Here is a 23621-nt window from a genome sequence, read left to right on the forward strand (position 1 = left end):
CGTGAGTAACCACTAATTTGGGAAAGGTGAGTTCAATTTCACAAGGCACATCCAAACTCGATTCCCACCATACTTGTTTCATCGAGACCTCACTTAAGAACGTGAAGTTAGGTACAAGATCCCAAGAAGAAACGGGAAAAAAAGCGATTGAAATCCATCTGGAAAAGTTAACAAAACCTTTCCCAAGGCTTTGGGGCTCCAATGAACCACTGTCAGATCCGTTGAAACTACGGCAAACCTTCCCAAGAGTGGACGACCAACAAAAATGACTTCCAGTGCAACGACGACTCATTCAGGAGGTCACAAAAGAACCTCGAACAGCTAAAGACCTGCAGGCCTCGTTGGCCTCAGTTAAGGTAAGAAAAGACTCTGGGCAAAAATGGCGTCCCTGGGAGAGCTTCCAGGCGAAACCCGCTAGCTGTCCGCAAAGAAGACAAAGGCTCGTTTCACGTTTGCCAAAAAAAAAAAAAAAAAACATATTGATGGTCCTCAAGACTTTTAGGGAAACATTCTGTGGACTGACGAGTCAAAACTCTGAAGTCTTTGGTGTGTGGCCCGTTAGTGATGGACTAGGGAAGCTTTTCTGCCTCAGGACCAGGACACCTTGCTGTGATTGCTGGAAGAATTATTTCTGCCGTGTACCGGAAAATCCTGAAGGAGAACCTACGGCCATCAGTTCCTGCCCTCAAACTCGAGCGCTCTCGGGTCATGCAGCAGAACAATGATATGAAACCCCAGCAAATCCACATCTGAACGCCTCAAAAGAAACAGCATTAAGGTTTTGGATCGGCCAAGCTAAAGTCCGGATTTAAATCTAATTGAGACGGACGGGCAGTTCATGCTAGAAAATGTGAGATGTGCTTGAAACAAAAAAAAAAAACGGGAAGGGTGTGAATACTTTTTCACAGCACTGCGGGGTTGTTTCTGTCATGTGTGCGCGCTGACACCGCGACGATGTCCACAGTGGCAGTCGCTGACGCAGGAAGAGCAGCTTAAATACTACCAGGAATCGGACCGGCTCAGACGGATCCACGACAGAATGTACCCCAACTGGACCTGCAGAAGCAACTACGTGAGTCCCGTCGTCATTTAGTAAAAATACAACGCCGCCTCGGAAGTCAACAATTATTTTTCCAATGTTGTTTTTACGTGCAATGACTCCGTGTTATTATTTTTTTCTTTTTTTTTTTTTTTTCGCAGGGCAGAAAGAAGAAAAGAATTTGGGGCAAAGCAGCCACCGGGTCTAATGATCAGACGAGTAAGTATTACAAAATATTTTTTAGTCCATAGAATAATTCGCCCAGAGCCCATTTGGTAAGCAGTGGTGGTTTTTGTGCGATTTTAGCTTGGCCGGGGGGCTTCTTAAGATTAAGGCTGGACCATGGCCAAGAGGGGCGTTTCATCTCTGACACCTGTCGCTGGTCACAGTTATGTCACATTAAGCCCTGTGATTAGACAATTTATTTAAGTTGGACTTCTGTCACCGGTTTTTGCCAGTTCGTTGAGCACGCTTTCCCGCATCCCGGGTTACTCCGCCACTGCGCCATTACGGCCCGGTCACGCTTTTGGTTGGCGGACATTGTTTCTTGTTTTGGATCCTGCCTTCTTGGACCGTGTTGTCGTGCACAACTTTGGTTTATAATGATTCCCACTGAACATCATGTCCTCGTCTTGGAGTCCTGCATTTGGGTCCGCCCGTGGACCGTTGGTTCGTGACACCTCTGCAAATAATTCCATTTTGCTTTACATCAGGGGTGTCAAACTAATTTTTGTCGCAGGCCACATTGTAGTTTTGGCTTCCTTTAAAGGGCCGTTATGACTTGTGAAACCATAAAGATCATTTTGTCGCCTCATCATATTGACACGTGAAATTTATGAAGAACTTTTGGAATCAGAAATCAAGGGCAAGGGACTTTTGAACTGTTGTCTTCAAAATTGCGATTTATGATATGACAATTTGAAATTTTGGTACAGATTTGAACAAGAATCACAGAATTTGACGTACGGTCCAGCCTCAATCATTGAACCTCCCCATTCTCGAACAAATCGGTTTTCGGATGAAAATTTCGCCATTTTTCTGCTTCTGTTTTTCAACGAAAATGGCTAGTCGAATGCCCCCAACAAAACCTGTAAATAACAATGCTTGTGGCCAGACCAGCTGACCCACCCACGACGCAATTCGGTTTTCGAACAAATCACTCGTCGAACCGCCTTCAACGGATTGTGGTCGAGAACCGAGGCTGTACTGTGCATGATTTGCCTTCCGGGCCGCGTAAAATCACGTGGCGGGCCGGATCCGGCCCCCGGGCCTTGAGTTTGGCACCTGTGCTTTGCATCATTCGTCATATACAATTTAATGAAAATGTTTTACGTTTTGTTTGCAGCGTCTGCACCTGAGCCGCCCACGCACACAGACATCCTACACGAGGGGCACGACACGGGCCTGACCTCTCCGTCGAGCGAGCTGGAGGCCTCGTCGTCGTCGTCGTCGTCCTACGCGGCGGAGTCGCACAGAAAGGACACGGCGAGCGCAACTGCCACGTACGCACCGGTGCCCCCCACGCACAGCCCCCCATCCTCACCTTTGGGGTTGACCATCCATTTGGACACATAGATATTAGACATTTGACACATTTGCTTTTTTTTTTTATAGCTTTTTGTTCCAATTTCCTTCTTTATACCACCAAGTTAGCTTTGATTCACACCCCCCCAACCCCTCACCATGCATCTTCCATAGAAGTCATATGCTGTACATCTATTTTCCTTTGCATGATGTGTTAAAATTGGTGCTTTGTTCTGTTTTGAAGTTGCCGCCACGTTCGTATCTGGTGTTTCCGCCAACTACCGAGTTCCGCGTTTGACAAAACTGGTCTGACCACTTCCTCCCGTTTCAGGTGAAGTGTTGTGACAAAAGCGACTACAGTCGAGTGACTTTAAATGTTTACTTTGTTTTTTTTTGCACAAGGTGTCACTAAAGAGCTCCTAAAGATGATAACATTTGACTTTCGAGCTTTTGTTTACACATAAAATTGTGGCCAAGTGAAAAATAGCGTGTATAAAAACACTACGGAGTCACGGTGGTGCGTCTGCCTCACAATTCTGAGGGCCACCGTTCATATCCCGGCCCCTCCTGTGTCGACTTTGCATTTTCTCCCGGCGCCTGTGTGGGTTTCATCCCACATCCCGAAAAACCTGCCTTCATCGAGGGCTTGCCCTTAGGTGTGATTGTGAGTGCAATCGGTTATGTTCGGGGTGTACCCTGATTCTCTCCCGAGGATAGCTGGGATAGGCTCCAGCACTCCCGCTACCCTCGTGAGGATAAGCGGCTCGGAAAATGGATCCTCGGTTGGCACCTATCTGAGGGAAGGAGCTGCAAGAGGCGCTGACCGGGATGTGGAAGCCCCGAGAGGATTTTGCATGGGCGTATCAGTTCTGCTAGTTTGCAAGTCTTGAAGGGCGACTGGGGGGGGGCGTTCCACGGGAGTCATGACCTTACTTTTTGAAAACTTTTTTTTAGTTTAAAAAATACACTTTATTAAAAAAAAAATAGACATTTTGAGGTGGGGGGTGGCGGCTAGGATCAGAACTGTGCTTATACGTGGTTCTGGTTGGGATGGATTTATGAGATTTCAATGGGGAAAATGGATTTGATATCACTGGTGTCAAGTTGAACGTTCACATTTCTAAATGTCAAACTCAAGCACAACCCCCCCCACACGCACAAATTTTATGTGCCTAAGCATATCATATGCGTCGCCTTCGTTCTTATTAAAATACGATAACTGGAAATTTTTTTCAATCTTAATGTATTTTTTAACCAATACCTCCTTTTAAGCTTAATTGTAAAATAGTGTCTTTTTTTTTTTTTTACTGGCCTCCAGTTCTGTATAAATTCAACGTGTATATTTTGTGCAATAATGTGAGATAAACATACATTTATATTGGTTCAGTTTACAAGCCCTCTGAAGGGAAACTGATGTGGCCTATGTTTAAAAAAAAAAAAAAAAAGGACTTTAGACAACTGTGTCAAAAAAAGGACTTTAGACACCTGTTCAATCTAAAAGGTCGGTGACCTCTAAATTAAATTTAAAAAAAAGGTTGACATTAAACTTTTAAATTCTGTTTGTTCTCATTGATAGGGATTACTGTGTATTTTAATTTCGTTTTGAAAAGAAAAAAATTATTGCATGTTTTTATGGGAAAGATGACTTGAGAAACGAGTGCTTTTGATTTTTATGGGTTTTTTTTTTTTTGTGCGCAGCCCCCACCCGGGTGTCGCCACCCAGATAATGAAAGCAGTTATGGAAAGTGGTTATTAAAACAAAAACAAAAAAAAACAAAGCGTCGCGTTCCGCTTGCTGTTCAACGTCACTGTTTGGCTCGATACTCGGTGGAACCAGTTTTGTTGTTGCGGAACTTCTCCCTCCGACGTTTGTGAAGTTATTTCGGGTTCCTCCTCCTCCGCCTCCTCCCAGGTGTTCCCTCAGCTCAACTCGCCCTCCGCACGGTTAGTCCTCATGCTCGTTCACATTTATCAACTAAAAAAAAAAGCGTTTGCCGTTCGCAAAGTTTTGAAAGACAGTCGCGCTTGTCTCGGCAAACGCGACATTTAAGAAAGCGACACTTGTTTGCACCCGAAAGCGTAATGTGACACCGTTGTGTAAGTTTGAAACTCCGCTAAAGTTTCTCTTGCTAGCAGTGGTTAGCCGCGCTATGCTAAGAGGTGGGCGAGTGGCTGCCCAGCGCAGTTTCCTTGACAACAGCGCAGGAGTCAAACGCCGGTTGTTAGCCCTGGTGTCTTGTTTTGTTTTGTTTCGTTTCGTGACTTTTGCGTGGCGAGAACAGTTTGGGTGTGTCACGGGGCTTCACGTTGACAAATGTCACGTCTTCCCCGACAGTTCCGCGGCTGTCGAGGGTTCGACCGGCCGGCATTTTCCAGAAGCTTCCGTCAAGATCCGGGGGCACCCGCACCCAGCCAGGAGGCGAGCGAGCATTGGGAGCATTGGGAGCATGGCCACCGACCAGGAGCCAACGTTCGCAGTCAAGCTGGCCCAGCTGGTTCTGCTCTCGACCTACTGGGGAATGCAGATTTGGGTCACCTTCATTTCAAGTCCGTGACACACACACACACGCACACGGCATTCTTGATAGGCTGTTCCAGCTGTGACTTTGTGACCCTCTTCAAATTCGCCATAGACCCAAAATTAGTTGCACTAGAGTCTGCCGCATCATGGAAAATTTGTCGCGTTTTTGATTTGTAGCGTGACAATATTGTGACCACCGCATGACAGTCTGTCAAAATGCCAAAACTGGATGGAATGGCCGCTTCGACCCGAAAACAACGCGCAAACGATTTTGAAGATGTCAATGTTTTTGCGCGATATTTTCAGAAATCTGGTCAAAAATGCATTCTTATTCGAATAAAACTAGTCGCCGAAAACTAGTTGCACAACAGGTCAGTCAGTTCGACATACGGTTGGCCGCACAATGAAAAATTTGTCGGGTTTTTGAGTTGTAGCGTGACAATATTGTGACCACCGCATGACAGTCTGTCAAAATGCCAAAACTGGATGGAATGGCCGCTTCGACCCGAAAACAACGCGCAAACGATTTTGAAGATCGGATCATGGATTTGGGAAAAATGATTTAGAAAATTTGCCTTTTGGGGCAATGTTTTTGCGCGATATTTTCAGAAATCTGGTCAAAAATGCATTCTTATTCGAATAAAACTAGCCGCCGAAAACTAGTTGCACAACAGGTCAGTCAGTTCGACGTACGGTTGGCCGCACAATGAAAAATTTGTCGGGTTTTTGAGTTGTAGCGTGACAATATTGTGTGACCACCAAAGGACAATCTGTCAAAATCCCGAAACTTGATAAAATGGCCGCTTCGACCCGAAAACAACGCGCCGAGAATTTTGAAGATCGGATCATGGATTCGCGAAAAAAAAAGATTTTGAAAATTTGCCTTTTGGGGCAATGTTTTTGTGCGATATCAGAAATCTGGTCAAAAATACATTCTAATTCGAATAAAAGTAATCATCACAAACTAGTTGCACGACAGGTCAGTTCAACGCGATTCGTGAAAAAAATGATTTTGAAAATCTGCCTCTTGGGGAAATGTTTTTGTGCGATTATTTTCAGAAATCAGAAATATGGTAAAAAAAAATGCATTCGAATTCGAATAAAACAAGTCGAAGTCGTTGCACGACAGGTCAGTCAGTTCGGCGTAGGGTCTGCCGCATGATGGAAAATTTGTCGGGTTTTTGAGTTGTAGCGTGACAATATTCTGACCACAAAATAACAATTTGTCAAAATGCCGAAACTGGATAGAATGGCCACTTCGACCCGAAAACAAGGCGCCAACAATTTTGATGATCCGATCTTGGATTCGCAAAAAAAAAAAAAAAAAAAAGATTTGGAAAATTTGCGTTTTGGGGCATTGTTTTTGCGCGATATTTTCAGAAATCAGAAATCTGGTCAATAACGCATTCTAATTCGAATAAAGCTAATCGGCGAAAACTAGTCGAAACTGGTTGGACGACAGGTCAGTCAGTTCGGCGTAGGGTCTGCCGCACAATGAAAAAATTGCGACAAGTGTCGGGTTATTGTGACCACCAAATGACAGTCTGTCAAAATGCCGAAACTGGACGGGATGGGCGCTTCGACCCGAAAACAACACGCCAACGATTTTGAAGATCGGTTCATAGATTTGCGAAAAAATTGATTTTGAAAATTTGCCTTTTGGGGTCATGTTTTTGAGAAATCTGGTCAAAAATACATTCTAATTAAAACTATTTTGTAACGTACAAGGTTTTTCATTCCTGCTCACACAATTGAGGTTTTGTTAAGTAAAGTGGTCTCACTTGATGATGACCCCCCCCCCCCCAAAATATTAGAATATAATCAAGACAGCACTAGCTACTGTGTTTCACTTCCTCATTCATTCACTTCAGTGTTTTCTTTTCATCTGGTCGCCTGTGAGGCAGCTGAGGCGTGTCCTGGATTGTTGGTGAATTTTTTACACTTTTCATGACTCCACGGAGAAAGTGGGCCAAAGGTCGTCTGTCAAGTTGGTTGTCAAACGAACTTTGCTTCGTGCTCCACTTGCCGACCGGATGAGGGATTTGTTAATTTATTAACATGGGGCACGTATCCAATACAAATCTTTTTCCAATCAAACAATTTTAGGATCATTCCGAGACATCCCAAGGAAATACAAAATGCAGTTTTCAAATGACAATTTATTAAGGCACAAAAAAGAACCCATAGCTTTCTGACCCTCTTTGAAAAGGTAATTTTGCCACCCCTTGTTGAATCACAAAGTCACTGTGACCAACCGCAAATTTGACAAAAGGTGAGTCTGGAAAAGGTTACAAAGCCATTTCCAAGGCTTTGGGGCTCCAGCGAACCACTGTCAGAGCCATTATCCACAAATTGAGAAAACTGGGAACAGCGACAAACCTTCCCAGGTTTGGACAACCCACTAAAATTACTCCAAGAGTGCGAAGACGACCCATCCAGGAGGTCACAAAAGAACCACGAACATCTAAAGACCTGCAGGCCTCGATGGCCTTGGTTAAGATCAGTGTTCATAACTCTTATCATAAGAAAGACACTGGCCAGAGTTCCCAGGCGAAAACCCCTATTGTCAGCAAAAACTATACAAAGGCTTGTCTGTCATTAGCCAAAAAAAACCTCTTGATGATCCTCAAGACTTTTGGAGAATCATTGTGTGGACTGTCGAGAACTTTTTGAAAGGTGTGCAAGTGTCGGGTTTTTGAATTGTCGCATGACAATATTGTGACCACCAAATGACAGTCTGTCAAAATCCTGAAACTTGATAAAATGCTTACAGCTGGCTCAAAAATTGGGACAGCATTTTGATAAATAGAACATTCTGCCAAGCGGCGGTGGCAGTGTGATGGACCGGGGCTGCTTTGCTGCCTCAGGACCAGGATCACTTTCTGTGATTGATGGGAGCAATTAATTCTGCTGTGTACCAGAAAATCCTGAAGGAAAACGTCGGACCGTCAGTTCCTGCCCTCGAACTCAAGCGATGATATTGGATCATGCAGCAGGAGAACGATCTGAAACACGCCATCAAGTCCACTTCTGAATGGCTCAAAAGAAACAAAATGAAGGTTCTGTGGCGGCCAAGTCAAAATCCGGATTTAAATCCAATTGATATGGTGTGGTGTGAGCTTAAATGGACAGTTCATGCTAGAGCACCCCACCAATATGGCGGAGTTGATACAATTCTGCAAGGAAGACAAGAATGAAATTCGGAAAGATTCATCACCAAGTATCGCAAATGCTTAATAAATTGAATTGTCCTCATAAAACTGCATGTTGTATTTCCTCGGGTTGTCTGACTGATGTTAATATTGATGATTTGCGTGTTATTGATTATGCAAAAAAAATCTGAAATCGGGAGGGGGAGGAACAATGCGAGCTGTAACTTGCTGAGCACGTTTTTTGTTTTTTTTTTTTGCAAGCAGACTTCGTGATGGACAACCACCTGAACAGACACACGTACGGCTTCATCCAGAGCCGCCTGGTCCCCTTCTACCTTCACCTGGGCTCGGCCTGCGCCTTCTTCAACCTCACGATCTTCGCCGTGTACCATCCCAGCGACATGCTGGACGAGCGCGAGGGCTTCCAAGTGGGTTTTTGTTTTTTTGTTTTTTTTTTTTTTTTTGGCGTACACCACTCTCCGCCATAGACCATCGTGCCGCACAGACGCCGCCTTGATGTATGTGGCAAAACCGATTCCAAATCCAAACTGCCTCCCGGTCGTCATGCTCAGTGGGAAACTATTGGTTTAACAAAAAAAGTCCATATCTCAAATTGAAATGGACAGTGTTCCCTCGGTCTTTGCGGGGGTTATGTTCCGAACACGCACACCGGCGAATAACAAAAATCTGCGACTAACGAATGCAATATTAAAATACCTATGTATGATATGTACCATTTTTTTGCAACCATAAAGTGCACTTGAAAAGTCTTAAATTTCTCAAAAATGGACTGCGCACTTTTAGTGCACGACAAGTTCCAAAATCTGCAAGCGTTGTTGTGCGACTCGACCAATGAAGAACACCTGAACACACCGCTTCAATCGGGCGTGTCAAAGTCATATTTGTCCCGGGCCACGTTGTAGGTACCGTGTCGCTCAAATGGCCGTTTTGACTCTGAAACTGTCAAAATCTTCAATCGCTTCATCAATTTGAAATTTTGCTACAGATGTGACGCACATGACTTGCCTTTGCGGGCCACATAAAATCTCGTGCCGGGCCGTATCAGGGCCCCCCGGGCCTTGAGTTTGAGACCTGTGGCTTACGTTTTTTGCAAGCATGCTCGCAAATGTTTTAGCACGTATTTGGCAAGGAGGACCTTAGTTCCGCTCAGGATGCTGGGAGTAGCATGCGGTGTTCATTTTTTGGGGGGTTATTGTTTTGTTTTATTATTTTCTAGGTATGGTATTCTATTTGCTCTAATGTGATCATTTTCATTTTGATGTGACACTGAGTGTGAACAACATCTTGAGTAATAAAGGTAGTGTTTGGGGCAAAGTACGCTTCTGCTCACAAATGTAAAATTGCAATTGTTCCGCACGCCATTTTATGGGAGCTTACGTACACGTTAAAACATGTTGGCGTGCGCGTTAAGAATGTAAGCAATGTGTTCAGTTGTACATGACTTCATTGGACTAGTCACGTATTAACATTTACAGATTTTGGAATTTAGTGTGGCCATATTATAAGGCACCCCGTCTGTTTAGGAGGGTATTTAAGACTTCTAAGTGCACCTAAGTCGTGAAAATATGGCACATTACGGGGGAAAAAAAAACACTGGGAGCACAATACGCGAATATGCGGGGCTGCGAATGGCCAACGGCACACTGTAATCAGTTGGAACACTTGTGCTCCTTTGGGTGTTCACATCTTGGCCACTGGAGGGCAGTGTTATAGTGCTACAGAAGCAAAAGATGTTTCTAAACTGATTCACAGTTTGTGTCAAAGCACAGGTGTCAAACTCAAAAGCCCGGGGGCCAGATCCGGCCCGCGAAGCCAAACCTAGAGTGTGAATTTTCCATGATTCTTGTAAAAATCTGTACAAAAAATGCAAATTGTCATGCATCATAAATGAGAAAGTTGTGATACTACAAGCATTTTTCTGTTGCCAGACATGGATAGTTGAATAACACATTACCCTTGATTTCTGATTCCAAAACTAGTTCATAAATTGATGATGTAAATACGATGAGATGATTAAATATTTGTATTGTTTCACAGTCATGACGGCCCTCTGAGGGAAACCGGAAACACAAGGTGGCCCCAGAGAAAAATGAGTTTGACACCCCTGTGTTGGAAGTATTTGTTGCTGAAAGTGTTTGGGCATTGCCCGCATAACGTCTGTAGCATTTTGCATTGTCTGTTACCGTTAGGCTAGTGGACCTTTAAGGTAATTTCATTGTTTAGTTTTAGTACCTTTACAAAGTTCTGTCTTTTTTATGGAAGTAAAAACGTGCCACCAGGATTTGAATTTGAAATGTAAACCTTGGTGGCACATATTTACTTCCATACTCGTGGGCTAATGAGCGGATGTGCCACATCCAACATGGCTGACGCACTGACGTATCACAGCAACGTCTTGCGTTTCCGTGCTACCGAGGCAAGCGCCCAAACAGTCCTTTTTAAACGCGACTTCCTTCTCGCCCGGCCAGATCTTCACCTTCTTCGTGTCGGTGACGATGGCGGCGGTCAACGCCCAGTGGTTCGGCCAGATGACGTCGGAGCTCATGGCCGACATGCACCTGGTGGAGCAGGCGTGCGGTCTGGGCCAGGACATCGGCCTGTCGTCCAACCGCGAGGCCTACGCCAAGCTGCGCGAGACGGACGCCAAGTACCGCCACCTGAGCGGCCGCCTGCGGCTCTACCGGCTGCTGTCGTCGCTCTGCAACGTTTGCTGCGTGGCCTGCAACTTTTATAGCCTCAGCTACATGGCCGAAAACCTCCGCACGCTGTGATGCGGCCCCCGACGCCGCTTTTTCGCCCCTTAAGTAAGCTGTAAGTTATCTATTTAATACCTTTTTTTTTTTTTTTTTTTTTCCCTCTCGGTGCTTTATTTGTTCACCTGTTTTCGAGACTGCAATGAAATGCACAATTTGAGAAACGTTTCTGGGAAATTTGCTCTGTGCCGCCGCCACGTTAGGGTACAAGTGATGGCAAAGAAGAAATGCGTAATAACAAATCAGAATTTGTGTGAATGCATCTCACACGGTCGTCGTTCTCGTCGCTCCGCTGTCTCGTCATCTCGGCCCAATCCGCCCGGGCGGCCTCTGTTCTGTTCGAGGGCTCATCCGCAAATGGTGCGTTTGGGTCACCTCCGTTGTTCATCGCTGGCCCTTGTGTGAGGTTAGGCCGACACGCACTCGCTCAAATGTTATTTTGCGACAGAAAAATAAGACCGAGGTCATTTCAAAACCGCCGATATTGGTCAAATGTAATTTTTTACTTGATTTTAGTTTCATTATACAAGTAGTCGTATACCATAGTTCCCGGCCTACAGAGCGCACCTGGTTACTCGCCTCACCGAGTACATTTGTAAAGGAAGTACCATTTGGTACATACAGCTGTGTAAAAGCCGCAAGTGCCCACATTGAAACACGAGATATTTACAAAAAAAGACGGATTACAGAAAGAGTTTTAACGCTAGCGACGGCGCCGCGCTAATGCTAGTGCCGGGCTAGCACTAACTCTTAGGGCCAGTTAAAATAAAACTTACCGGTAACTATCACTGAGAAATGCCAGTAACACAATAGCAACACGCTAGCGCAGCTGTCTAAAAGCTACAAGTGCCCACATTGAAACACGAAGTAATTTACAAAGACTGTACACAGAAAGACTTTGACGCTAACGCTTGCGCGGTGCTAATATTAGTGCTAACGATAGCACCGCGCTAACTGTAAAATAAATCTTACTGGTAAATATCACTGAGAAATGCCAGTTACACAGCAACAACATGCTAGGGTCGATAAAAGTCACTTCCTCGGCACATACATTCCACCGGTCTCACTCTTACCTTTTCTGCTTAAGTGCCTGCTTGTGGCCATGAGAAAAAATGCACAAATTAGCCCCATCATCGCATAAATCGCAGGGTTGAAAGCGTGTGTGTGTGTGTGGGGGGGGGGGGGGGGGGGTCGCGGCTTGTTGACAGGAAATTAGCGGTCTTTTTTTTTTTTTAAACTTTAAGAATGTGGAAATACCGCTTTAAACATTTGACGGTTAAAAAGGGTTTTACGATGTATGATGATGAAAAATTTTGCCTTTAAATTTGTGCCATTTCTAATGAGGAGAAGAAAAGTTTTTAAAATTCCAATTACGTGGACGTTGTGTCCGAACATCCGTCATGACTTTAAAATCGCAACATTTTATGGCCGCCTCGTGTGTGACCTTTGCGCGAACCTTTTTAACAAGATAAACTTCAGATAGTTGTCGGCAAGGAATGCGTCCCGCTCAGTCCTGCTCCTCCCGTTTCGGTGCAACTGACACCCTGAAGCAAGTTTGTTGTAATGTTACCGTTGTTGATTAACTTTGAACACAATCTCTTGGCATCAGAAAACCTCTAAACAGGCCAAGTTTGTCGTCAGTTGGAACATTTTGTAACAATAACCAAATGATTTGTATCCCAAAAATTCTGTCTAAGAGTGCGTGTGCACATCTTGGATTAATTGAAGATTTAAGAGGGCACCAGTGGTGTGAACGTCCAGGGTGCACCCCCGTCCCACCCAAAATCCCCACCAGAAAATGTCACATAAGTGTAAAAATTAAATTGCATACTCACTGTTGATTTTGAATATGAACATTAATCGGCGCTGGCTATTTTTAAATCCGTATTCCCGTTCGTCTGTTTTTTTTTTTTTTTTTTCCGGATTCACGTTGAGCCGTCGATGGTTTAGTTGCATCGTTTCAAGCGGGCAAAACAACACTTTACACACTAAGTTGCATTTTCCACGCCGTGGAACGTCGTCGTCACACGTCGGCAGTGCTTTTTCGTGGCAGCAGCACAGAAAAGGCAGCAGCCTCCGACCATCACACATGATGGTCGGAGGCTGTTAATCCCCCCCCCCCCCCCGCCCCCTCTCAAAAAGTCACTAATTTGGTGTGGACATGTCAAGTCAGTGTGTTGGAATGAGCAGTGAATGGTGGGAATTTTTTAGGTGAAGGTTGTTTGGGGGAAAGGGGGAAAAAAAAAAAAAAAAAAGCAAATACAATGCACGTAATTTTTTTTCACCTCATGTATTTTTGTAGATGAGGTTTTTATCTTTTAATGTGAACATAAGAGAAGTTTCTTTCTTCTTGTGGGTTAAAATGGTGTCCAACTCAACGTTTTCTGGCCTGCCATCCTCAGGAAAACAAGTTCAACTCGACATGTAGAAGGGATTTCATAAATTAGGTGGACACGATATATTATGTACAGTCATCTGACTTTGGAAATTAAATATTTACTTGGTGTCGTTTGTACTTGGATGTCGGTTTTATTCAAAAATGAAAAGCAAACTGTCAAAAGCTCGTCTTGGTCATTTTAAACAGGCCTGCAGCAATTGAATAATTTTAAAATCAATTACCTACTGATTTATGATTTTTAAAAAATTGCATTAAAGCTTGCTAAATTCCCCCCACCCGTCCCCCATTAATTAATAATTGATCAGCTGCATTTTTTTGTCTGAAATGTTTTTTTTTTAACTTGAAACTTTTCCCCCATTAATTATGATTACGATTCAATGACTCGTTTAGTGCATAACATCAGTAAATAGGTAAAAATCATCTGAAAATGGTCAAAACATTCCATAGTCAAAGCAGATGTGTCGTATGTTTTTTTTTGCTTTCGTGGATTCTGACAATAGTCACTGTTGAGAGACAAATTGAGGATTTCACAATGGCTCTAAATAATTAGTTGGTAATCCAAATAGTTGATTAATCTTTATAATCAATTATCGCATCTTTCATTAAATCAGGGGTGTCGAACTCATTTTTCTCGCGGGCCACGTCGTCGCTCCAGTTTCCCCTCACAGGGCCGTTATGACTGGAACAAAAATATTTAATCATATCATATTTACATCATCAATTTATGATCTAGTTTTGGAATCAGAAATCAAGGGGAATGCGTTTTTCCAACTTTTCACGCTTGGTAACATAAAAATCCTTGTAATAGCTCAACTTTGATCATTTCTGATGTATAACGATTTGAAAGAATCACGGAAATTGACACTAGATCTGGCTTCGCGGGCCACATAAAATCACGTGGCGGGCCAGATCTGGCCCCCCGGGCCTTGAGTTTGACACTCAATGAGACTCAAAGCACAGCAAGCTGTAAAAAGAGCAACTGGCTCATCTTTTTAATTCGATGACAGGAACAAGCATCGTAAAAAAATACACCACGTCGACTCCGTTACAAAGTTGAATCAAATTCATCTTAAGCCAAAATAAAGTGAGAAAAAAAAAAAAAAACATAAAACGCTCGTACTGGACTTTTAAAAACTTGAAGGTAACCCGCAAAGTACAAAAATCTCCATTGACGTATGTAACGTGTTGAGGTGGGCCGCTCAGACAAAAGTGCAACGAGATGCGTCATAAAAACAACTGCAAAAGAGCCCCCCCCACACACACACACACACATTTTTGTAGCGCTGACCGAGCTAAAAGGTAAACTGCTCTTTTACTCCCGTTTTAACAGTGCATGTGCAAAAAAAAAAAAAAAAAAAAAAATAATGAACGGACTAAAAGAGTACACAGAAAATATGACGACATGACGTGACATCGAAGGCATCCGTGTTACATTCCTCGTAAACAGCTAAAAAGGTCCAAAAGTAACAGTTGACTCCTGTGTGTGTCCTGTAAACCGGCTAGGAAAGTCCCATAAATAGTTTTTCCCTTCTCAAAACTTTAAAATACAAATGCGACCATCTTTTGTTTTTGTTTTAAAAATAATAATAATAAAAATATTGTACCCGACTTTGCGTAACCATGTATCCAAACCCCGAGATGATTTTCAACCATCGGTTCCTCCTCCTCAGATATAAATAAAGAAGTTGGCCAAAGCCCCCACCCGGTGTCATACGACCACCTTGCCCTTGATGTCCATTTTGGTGCTTTCGCTGGCCTTGCTGGGCTGCTCCTCGCGCAGGGTCATGTAGGAATACACCAGGCTGGCCGCGATGCTGCCGACGCAAAATCACGCAAAAATTCATGCGCAATCTGATCATTCTTCCCAGCCCGTAAATGGGTGTGCGACAATTTAAGGGGATTTTGGGTTTTTTTTTACCCCCCGCCCCTTCCCTGATCTGCACTGAAAAATGGAATGACAACTGTGAACGTTAAACCTGATGACAAATTGGGCTGATCCGCCGAGTCCCCCGATTATGACGAATGAAAAGTTTGTGTTGTTCTTCAGAATGCGCCTTTGAAGTCCTTCACCACAGTTAATGTGATCAACGGTAAAAAAAAAAAAAAAACAAGCTAACGGTTAGCCTCGCTTCTGCTATTTCAACAAATACTGTAATTCCCGGCCTACGGAGAGCGCACCCGCTTATAAGCCTCACTGAGTACATTTGGAAAGGAAATACCATTTGGTACATACATACGCTGTGGCCACATTGAAACAAGATATTTCCAAAGAAAATTGGTACACAGAGTTTAACGCTAACGCTGCCACGCTACAATTATTATGATTTTTTTTTTTTTAAACATATCGGTAAAAATCACTTGAGACACGGCAGTAACACGCTAGCGCAGCGCTAAAAGGGGCGGACTGGTAAAAGTCACTTCCTCGGCACATGTATTCCACCCGTCTCACCGCTCGAGTGCCCCCTTGCGGCCGTCAGCAAAAATGCACAAATAAGACGCATAAACCGCAGGGTTGAAAGCGTGTGGAAAAAAGTTGAGGCTTAAAGGCCGGAAATTACGGTAGATGCCTTTTTGTCAGTTTAAGTGCACGGAAGGTCCTAAAAATGCACCTTTTTGCTAATATTATAGAATTTTTTTTTTTTTATACAGAATTCAAATCTGAAATCCGTTATTTTATTTTTCGATTAGCAGCAAAAAAACGATCGCACATTGCTGGATCCGCCGGAAACAGCCGAGTAGGAACGTGACGTCAGAAGCGGTGTCAACATTGGCGAGCGTCGAAGTACATTGTAAGAATGACGATGAATTTTCCGATATTTCGAGGCCATAATGCGTGAAAATCGTGACGCCCACGAATGGGTTAATTCGTAAACATATTTTTTGATTAAAAACATCAAAAAGGTTATGCATTTTATGGTACAGTTGAACATGTATCTATCTAGGTAAGATCATTTGCGTTAGAAATAAGACATTCCATATTCTTTAAGATGACGTTTGTCCATGTTAAGGGTAAATTATTGCATACCTGATGTTCAAGCCGATGAAGTTGGTCCAGGAGAAGATGTAGTCTCCGATGAACACCATCCCGATGTATGTCACCAGAACATTCTGCAAAACAGCGCCAGAGGAGTTCAATTTTTCCATTGCGGGGGAAGCGCGAAAGAAACGTGAACTTTTTCGGATTCCAAAAATGTATTTTCCCATTGGAATGAATGTGAGTTTATTAATATTCATCCTGAGATCACGCCGTCTCCATCGGACCTGAAATGTAAAACGTGAAACAAAAGGTAGCTGTAAAACTGCAGTACAAAGACGTCAAGCCGCTCTTGAGGTCACAACTGTGCAGACGCAAATTGGAATCTTAAAAGAAAAATACGAAACATTAAAAAAATGGCAAAAAGACAAAAAAAAATGCTCATTGTAAAGTGATGACTTAACTGTGGCCTTAAAACACTTTAGACTCTCCCGCAGCCGTGTAGACTACCGGAATGGATCGGTTTCCACCCTTAGACAAATCGGATAAATTAATTATTAAAAAAAAAAAAAAAAAAAAAAACTTCACGCTTCACCTATCGCGTGTGTTCTCTGACCTCTGTGACACACAAGATGGCGCAATTGGAAACCTATCCATTCCCGGCCTACGGAGCGCACCTGTTTACAAGCCTCACCGAGTAAATTTGTAACGGAAATACCGTTTGGTACATACATACGCTGCAGCTCTGAAACCCGAGATATTTACAAAAAAAGATGCTCATGCTAGTGCCGGTAAAAGTCACTCCCTCGGCACATATATTCCACCGGTCTCATTCTAACCTTTTCCGGTTGAGTGGCTTCCTTTTGGCCGTTAGGGAAAAAATGCACAAATTAACCGCATAAACCGCAGGGTTGAAAGCCCGTGAAAAAAGTTGCGGCTGGTAGGCCGGAAATTACGGTACATTTTCCAGGTGAAGAGTAAATGCACTGATGGTGTTTTCACTTGTGGATGCAGCACTTCATCCTCAAAATCACTGAAAAAAAGTGAGTTTTAATAAGGAATAGAGCACACTGGTGTATTGTACCATCGGAATAAGTGAATGTAAAATATTCATTGGAACATCATTTTTTTGTGGCTCCTTCTTGTATGTACGAATTTGCCGTTTGGTGGCAGTGCAAGGAAGAAGACTTTTCACAGTTGTATGCTACGTCTGCATGAGTTGCTGCACCGTTTGTTCAAATCCATCCATTTTGAATATGAAAAAAAAAAAAAAGCGATTTACTAAATTCAAACTGGGGTATGGCGAGGGAAGACTCATCTCTTGTATTGGCGCTCACCTTGATGCAGCCCACGATGGTGGTGGTCAGTGCAGAGTTGTACTGCGTACACAACACGATGGAGTACATGAGGACAAACCTGCAACACCAAAAACACGTCAGTCGCGCCGCTCACAACTTAAAAAAAAAACTATTAATCATTTTTAATACTCAATTCTTTATTTTTTTTTAATTAACCATTGAATGAGTTCAGAAAAATATTGCGTTTCTGTGCCTTCATCCAAAAACAAGACAAGCAGAGGATAAAATGCACAAATAATTGATTCATATTCAATGAGTGGTTTGTTCCGTAGCCAGACCGATAAACAGGCTCATTCTTTTCAAAAGTAGAAGCAGATGTTTGCAAATTTCTCACTTTGAATAGTTGCTCTACTTTCACGAAGTTTTTTTAAGATCGACATTGGCTAATTGATTAGCAAAACAGTGCAAATGATTGATTGAAAAAGTCATAAAATAAACATGGAACCCCAACTGAGTTTTCCAGGTTCCGACCCTCCGCGAGGCCCTGAACGTGTCTGAATGTGATTGGATGAGCAAGTCAGGGGCGGGACGAAGTCTTTGGAGGCCGGATTGGCAGGTGTACGCACGCACGGGCATTTGGAAAAATTACTTTGATGGCGTCAACGATTAGTCGGACCAAAAAAAAAAAAAAATGTGGTCGTTCAAGCCCTTGTGGACCCGTACGTCACATAGCCACCATTTTCTTACCCCATAACGCAGGACATGAAGAACTGGATGAGGAAGAACACGTCTGACCAGCTGTCATAGTCCATGGCCTGATCACAAGGAGAAGGGGGAGGGGAGGGGCCGGTGGGGGGCAATAAACACACAAAAAGCAAAAATCTTTTAAACTAGGAAGTAGCGACTTCATTCGCGATACATAATGGCAGCTTTGTGGCTTTCTCACCGGGGCCTCGTACAGGAAGAGCAGCTCATAGCGTGAACAAGAGAGCGCTCTCACTCGAGCGAGCGAGCGAGCACGCCACTCCCGTCGCGGCGCTTCGCTCTCGCTTACCTTCTGCATATCGCCAGTCACGTGGGCCAGCAGCAGGGTGGGGAGGATCATAAATAACGCGTTATAATACAGCAGTCCATATTTGCCCAGCTCCTGTAAAACACACAGTTATTTTGTACACACGAGTCAGAAAGAACCGCAGCGTACACACGCTTACTTATCGTGACGCAGTACGAACACCCCCGCAGTCAGAAGTTGGCACTCACAAATACACGTATTTGCCAAATCCTGCCCCCGCCTGTGTGGAGTTTGCATGTTCTCCCCATGCCTGGGTGGGTTTTCTCCGGGTGGGTAGTCCGGTTTCCTCCCACATCCCAAAAACATGCAACATGAATTGGACACTCTAAATTGCCCCTAGGTGTGATTGCGAGTGCGATTGGTTGTTTGTCTCTATGTGGTTGGCAACCAGTTCAAGGTGTACCCTCCCTCCTGCCCGACGACAGCTGGGATTGGCTCCAGCACTCCCACCACCCTCGTGAGGATAAGCGGGGAAGAAAATGGATGGATGGACTATAAATTGCCCCTAGGTGTGATGGGGAGTGGGGCTGCTATCTGTCTCCATGTGCCCTGTGATTGGGTGGCAACCAATTCAGTCTGCCCCGCCTCCTCCCTGATGACAGCTGGGATTGGCTCCAGCACTCACGCCACCCTTGTGAGGATAAGCAGTTCAGAAGATTTTTTTTTTTTCCCCCCAATACCCAAGAAACCTGTTTTTGTTAATCAAGGAAAGTGTCCAGTCAAAACATGCACAAAGTTACTTGAGAGAAGACATTGAAGGACAGGTCGGCTTCTCTGCGCCCAGTTAGGGGGGGTGGGGGAAGGCCCCCCCACCCCCGCCATCTCCCAACAACATCTGCTATTCACAGGCAGTCGCCGCCACGTACCTTGGCGTCCAACTTCTGCTTGACGTAGGCTCCGTTGGCCGCGGTGAGCACGTCGTTGAGGAGGATGAAGACGTAGCCTTGCAGGTCAAAGGACATGTCGGCGCTGTGGGGAAACGAGGCGCACGTGCTTTAAGCGCGTTTAATCGCAGCTGCATCTTTCTCTTTTTCTTTAAGGGGCCCTCCGACTTAAATGCATGTGCACATGAGCCGATATTGTTTTTCTTTTTCCACTCGATGCAACTTTTGTCCAACAAGTATTTTACATACCGATCCATTTTCTTAGCTGCTTATCCTCACGAGGATAACAGGAAGTACTGGAGCCAATCCCAGCGGTCAACAGGGCAGGAGCCAGCGAATCGCATAGCACATGGAGACAAACAACCAATAGCACTCACAATCACACCTAGGGGCAATTTAGAGTGTCCAATTCATGTTGCATGTTTTTGGGGATGCGGGAGGAAAGCGGAGTGCCCGGAGGAAACCCACGCAGGCAGGTCCGGGATTGAACCCGGGAACTCAGAACTGTGAGGCCAACGTTTTCCAGCTCACCAAAACGACACGTTGAAAATCAAACGCTATAAAGCACAGAGCATGAAATATGACGTAGTTGTGTGACATTTTGGGTGGGCCCATCGTAAATGAAGGAAAACGGTTGAAGATGCCATATTTCAATCAAAAAGGTTGGGAACCTATGAAAAAATGTAACTAAATATTGACTCAAACCAAATGTATTAGACATAAGTTGGATTAAAATTGTATTTGAAAACATTTACACAATTTTTCAAGATTCAGTGCAAATATATTGAACTGTATTTTGGGCAGTGATTTTATTTTATTTTTTTGCTTACCACTCAAAGATAACCCAGTAACATACACGGAACCGCATCAGAACCGACTAGAGAACGGGTTCACGTGTAGCAGATGAAACAAAAGGGTTAAGAAATAATGAGGTTGTGCACTTTTACTTTAATTTGGAGGCATCTTTTTAACACCATATTTTCTCGAGGCGATATCACAAAACTCGACTCCTTCACAACCTAAGCATGCGATTTCCGAAACACTTGCCGAGTTCTACTGCATTTGGAGTGGCCCAGACTCAGACCCGTCGTTTTTAGCAAACCTCGTCTCGTTGCTATTTTTGTTCACGTCTGCTTCCTTTTTCTCGGTTAGATGACAAGTCGCTTCTTGGTCGGCGACATTCCGAACCGCGTCACACTTTGCAAAGTACCAAATTTAGAAAGGTCAGCGGGTCGCGTTGGGTCAGACAAAAAATATTGACCGATCTTCTCCCGAAAGTGACGATAGCTAATTCTATAAATGAGGTAATTCTGCTGTGAATAATAACGCACGCATCTGGATGCGCTAGGCCACAGGTGTCAAACTCAAGGCCCGGGGGCCAGATCTGGCCCGCTACATGATTTTAAGTGGCCCACAAAGGCGAATCACGCGCGTCAACTCCCGTGATTCTTGTTCAAATCTGTACAAAAATTTCAAATTGTCACATCGTAAATGATAATACGAATATATCGACTGTTTTCGACTGACGTCACACACCTTCCGATTTAGAACGCGGGCGGCATCTTGGTTTGGTAAATTCACGAAAACACGCGTAACTAACCAGGACCCGTTTCAGAAAGGCGCATGACTGTAGGGGCGCACTGCTATGTTGTCGGTTGCTGGAACGAAAGCGGGCGTTTGTAAAGCGTCTTTCTTTCGACTGCCAGCTGCGACCAAGAACCAGCGCGAGAAAACTGAGCAGTTAGCAACCAGACGGCGAAAACTGGCTGTCTCGTATTAGCAGAGCCGATCTAGCAGCAAAGCACAATACTCGTGTCTCCAAAATATGTATTTTCTGTAATATTCTACACCTCTTTCGTTGGTATAATCAACATCATTTAACACAATGCTGACTGTAATCACGCGGTACGCTAACCTAAGCAGTGTGGAGACACAAGTTGCTTACAATGGATACCGCCGCATGACGAACGCAGCCATTGATGAATTGCTTGTAGGCCTGCAGACATTTGTAATTTTTTAGTTGGTCCACTGTCTAAGCGCTTGTCGAGAAGAGGAGATAGTGGACGATGTCTGGATAGGTTACCGACGCCAACATTTGTGCGCTCCATTTGTGTTTCTCCAAGGCATAAGAGTCGATATTGACGATCAAAGCGCACTTCTTGTCGTAACGGTTTCTTGAAACAACATCTAATGACCTCCGATAACTGTCCAAAGTCTTTTTAGCCATCATGCGTCACTTTTAAACAGTCGTACGAACATTTGTGTAACTCTTGTCTGTATCCAAAAGCATTAGAGTGAACAGAGCGTCAGTAGTGAACCCATCCAACATGGCCGCGTGCCCCAGATGTAGTCACGTGGTCGAAAACAGTCTATAGCAAGCATTTTTGGCTTAGCAACGTCGTAGTACTAGTTCATAAATTTCATGTGTAAATATGATGAGGTGATTAAAGGTTTTTATGGATTCGGTCATAACGGCCCGTTGAGGGGAACCAGAACTACAATGTGGCTCACGACAAAAATGAGTTTTGACACTCCTGCACTAGGCGGATGGAAAAAAAAAAAAAAAAAAAAAAGAAGGTACCTTGCAGCGATAAATGCCCCAAGTATCATCGTGAATACCGTCAGCTGGACCGATCTGGAGAATTTCTTCCTGTTGACGAGACGGCATATGAAACTTAATAATAATAGTTAATAGTTGAGTACGAAGCAAAAGAAAAAGCTTACTTGAGCAGGAATCCCTCGGCCAACATTGTGAACAAGATGGAGAACCTCCTGAGTACAGTAAACATAGGCAAGCTGGCGGAAGCAAAGCAGATTTATTGTAATGGAAAAAAATATATAGAGTTACCAATATTACAAGAACTCACTTGAGCCTTTTGGTTCCACATAGACCAGTTATTTGATTGCCCACATAAAGGAGAGGTAGAGGAAATATCTAAAAGGGGAAACAAGTTAGTTCGCGATCACCGGGAGTGCCAAAAAAAAAGAAAGAAAGTGTTCACACACACACACACACATTGACGTGGTCTCACCTTGCGAGGTACTTTCTCGTCCAAGTCCGGGAAGGCGATCACCTTCGCAGCCTTGCCCGCCCACAGGACAACCACCGTGGCGAACATCTGCACACGCACATTCCCCAAGACGAGGGGGAGTGAAGAAAAAAAAACAAAAAAAAAACAGCTGCATCTCAGCAACAAGACAATGAAGCTTGTGTTTAGACGGGAACGGTTGCGAAACTCACTTGCCCAATCCCGACGCATAATGACGAGGGGAACCTAAACACACGAAGCAGTGGTGGTGAAGTCAGTTGTAAAGTGGGCTGAATGTAATCTCTGAAAGCGTGAAAGTTGAAGTGGGAGGGGGGCAATTTAATTCAAAAGCGAGACCCCCCCCACCCAAGTTGCCTTCGGCTAACTTAGCTAACAACTTAGCTTGACTTCTTGAGCTCCGCCGGCCTACCTGTAGTTGCTGAGCACGCTCTTGTTCACCACCACGATGAGGAACGAGCTGAGTCCGTAAAAGCCGGCGGCTAGCAGCTTGGAGAACACCGTCGGAGGTCTGTCCGCCATCTCCGACGAGCTGTCATTCCGCGCCGTGGACCGGCTCCGGCCGCGATGCCATTTCGGTCGCCACCTGGCTTCGGCTCGCTCGCGCTCGAGCGCGCGCACGAGCGTAACTTCCGCCCCAACTTTACCCACACTCTCATTAGCGCATACATTCACCGTTTTACCCGTACGTCACGCAAAAAGGCTCGCATAAACGTTTGCGAAAATGATTTATGTAGGTTTACCTCGTGATTTGACCGTTTTAATGCGCCCTTACGTTGGAATAAATGATTTCGCCCAAAACTTCCTGGTTCGGGGGCACACGTGATCTTCACATCCAATCACAATAGAGGTTTCAAAACTTAACTTCCGCCCAAACTAGCGGTAACGAAAATTAATCGGACACTTCGTAAGTGTATCTAGCGGTCATAATTCGGAGG

General features: G+C 44.3%; 2 protein-coding genes across 8 annotated transcripts in view; one reads left to right on the plus strand and one right to left on the minus strand.

Moving 5' to 3' along the window:
- The window catches only part of si:ch211-121a2.4 (transcription factor 7-like 1), a 22371-nt gene extending 8846 nt beyond the window's left edge, over nucleotides 1-13525 (plus strand). For 5 of the 7 annotated variants that reach the window (XM_061825861.1, XM_061825858.1, XM_061825859.1 and 2 more), the window contains 8 exons: nucleotides 965-1072; nucleotides 1201-1258; nucleotides 2385-2541; nucleotides 2808-2894; nucleotides 4899-5110; nucleotides 8501-8664; nucleotides 10726-11068; nucleotides 13413-13525. In XM_061825861.1, the coding sequence (XP_061681845.1) occupies nucleotides 965-1072; nucleotides 1201-1258; nucleotides 2385-2541; nucleotides 2808-2894; nucleotides 4899-5110; nucleotides 8501-8664; nucleotides 10726-11028 (1089 nt within the window). In that variant the 3' untranslated portion in view covers nucleotides 11029-11068; nucleotides 13413-13525. The remainder of the gene's footprint in view (nucleotides 1-964; nucleotides 1073-1200; nucleotides 1259-2384; nucleotides 2542-2807; nucleotides 2895-4898; nucleotides 5111-8500; nucleotides 8665-10725; nucleotides 11069-13412) is intronic. The other 2 variants (XM_061825862.1, XM_061825863.1) reach the window with 2 other exon arrangements.
- Nucleotides 13526-13822: 297 nt separating this feature from the next.
- Nucleotides 13823-23584, minus strand: LOC133503883 (solute carrier family 35 member D2-like protein). Its single transcript, XM_061825868.1, has 12 exons — nucleotides 23096-23584; nucleotides 22878-22911; nucleotides 22669-22755; nucleotides 22504-22571; nucleotides 22361-22432; nucleotides 22218-22286; nucleotides 19619-19721; nucleotides 18735-18827; nucleotides 18428-18495; nucleotides 17720-17798; nucleotides 16434-16516; nucleotides 13823-15222 (listed from the first exon to the last, which is right to left on the minus strand). Exons 1-12 carry the CDS (start codon nucleotides 23203-23205, stop codon nucleotides 15117-15119), a joined length of 972 nt encoding a protein of 323 aa, XP_061681852.1. The 5' UTR covers nucleotides 23206-23584; the 3' UTR covers nucleotides 13823-15116.
- Nucleotides 23585-23621: the final 37 nt, after the last annotated feature.

Source organism: Syngnathoides biaculeatus, chromosome 7 (assembly GCF_019802595.1).
Source record: "Syngnathoides biaculeatus isolate LvHL_M chromosome 7, ASM1980259v1, whole genome shotgun sequence".
Lineage (NCBI taxonomy): Eukaryota > Metazoa > Chordata > Actinopteri > Syngnathiformes > Syngnathidae > Syngnathoides > Syngnathoides biaculeatus.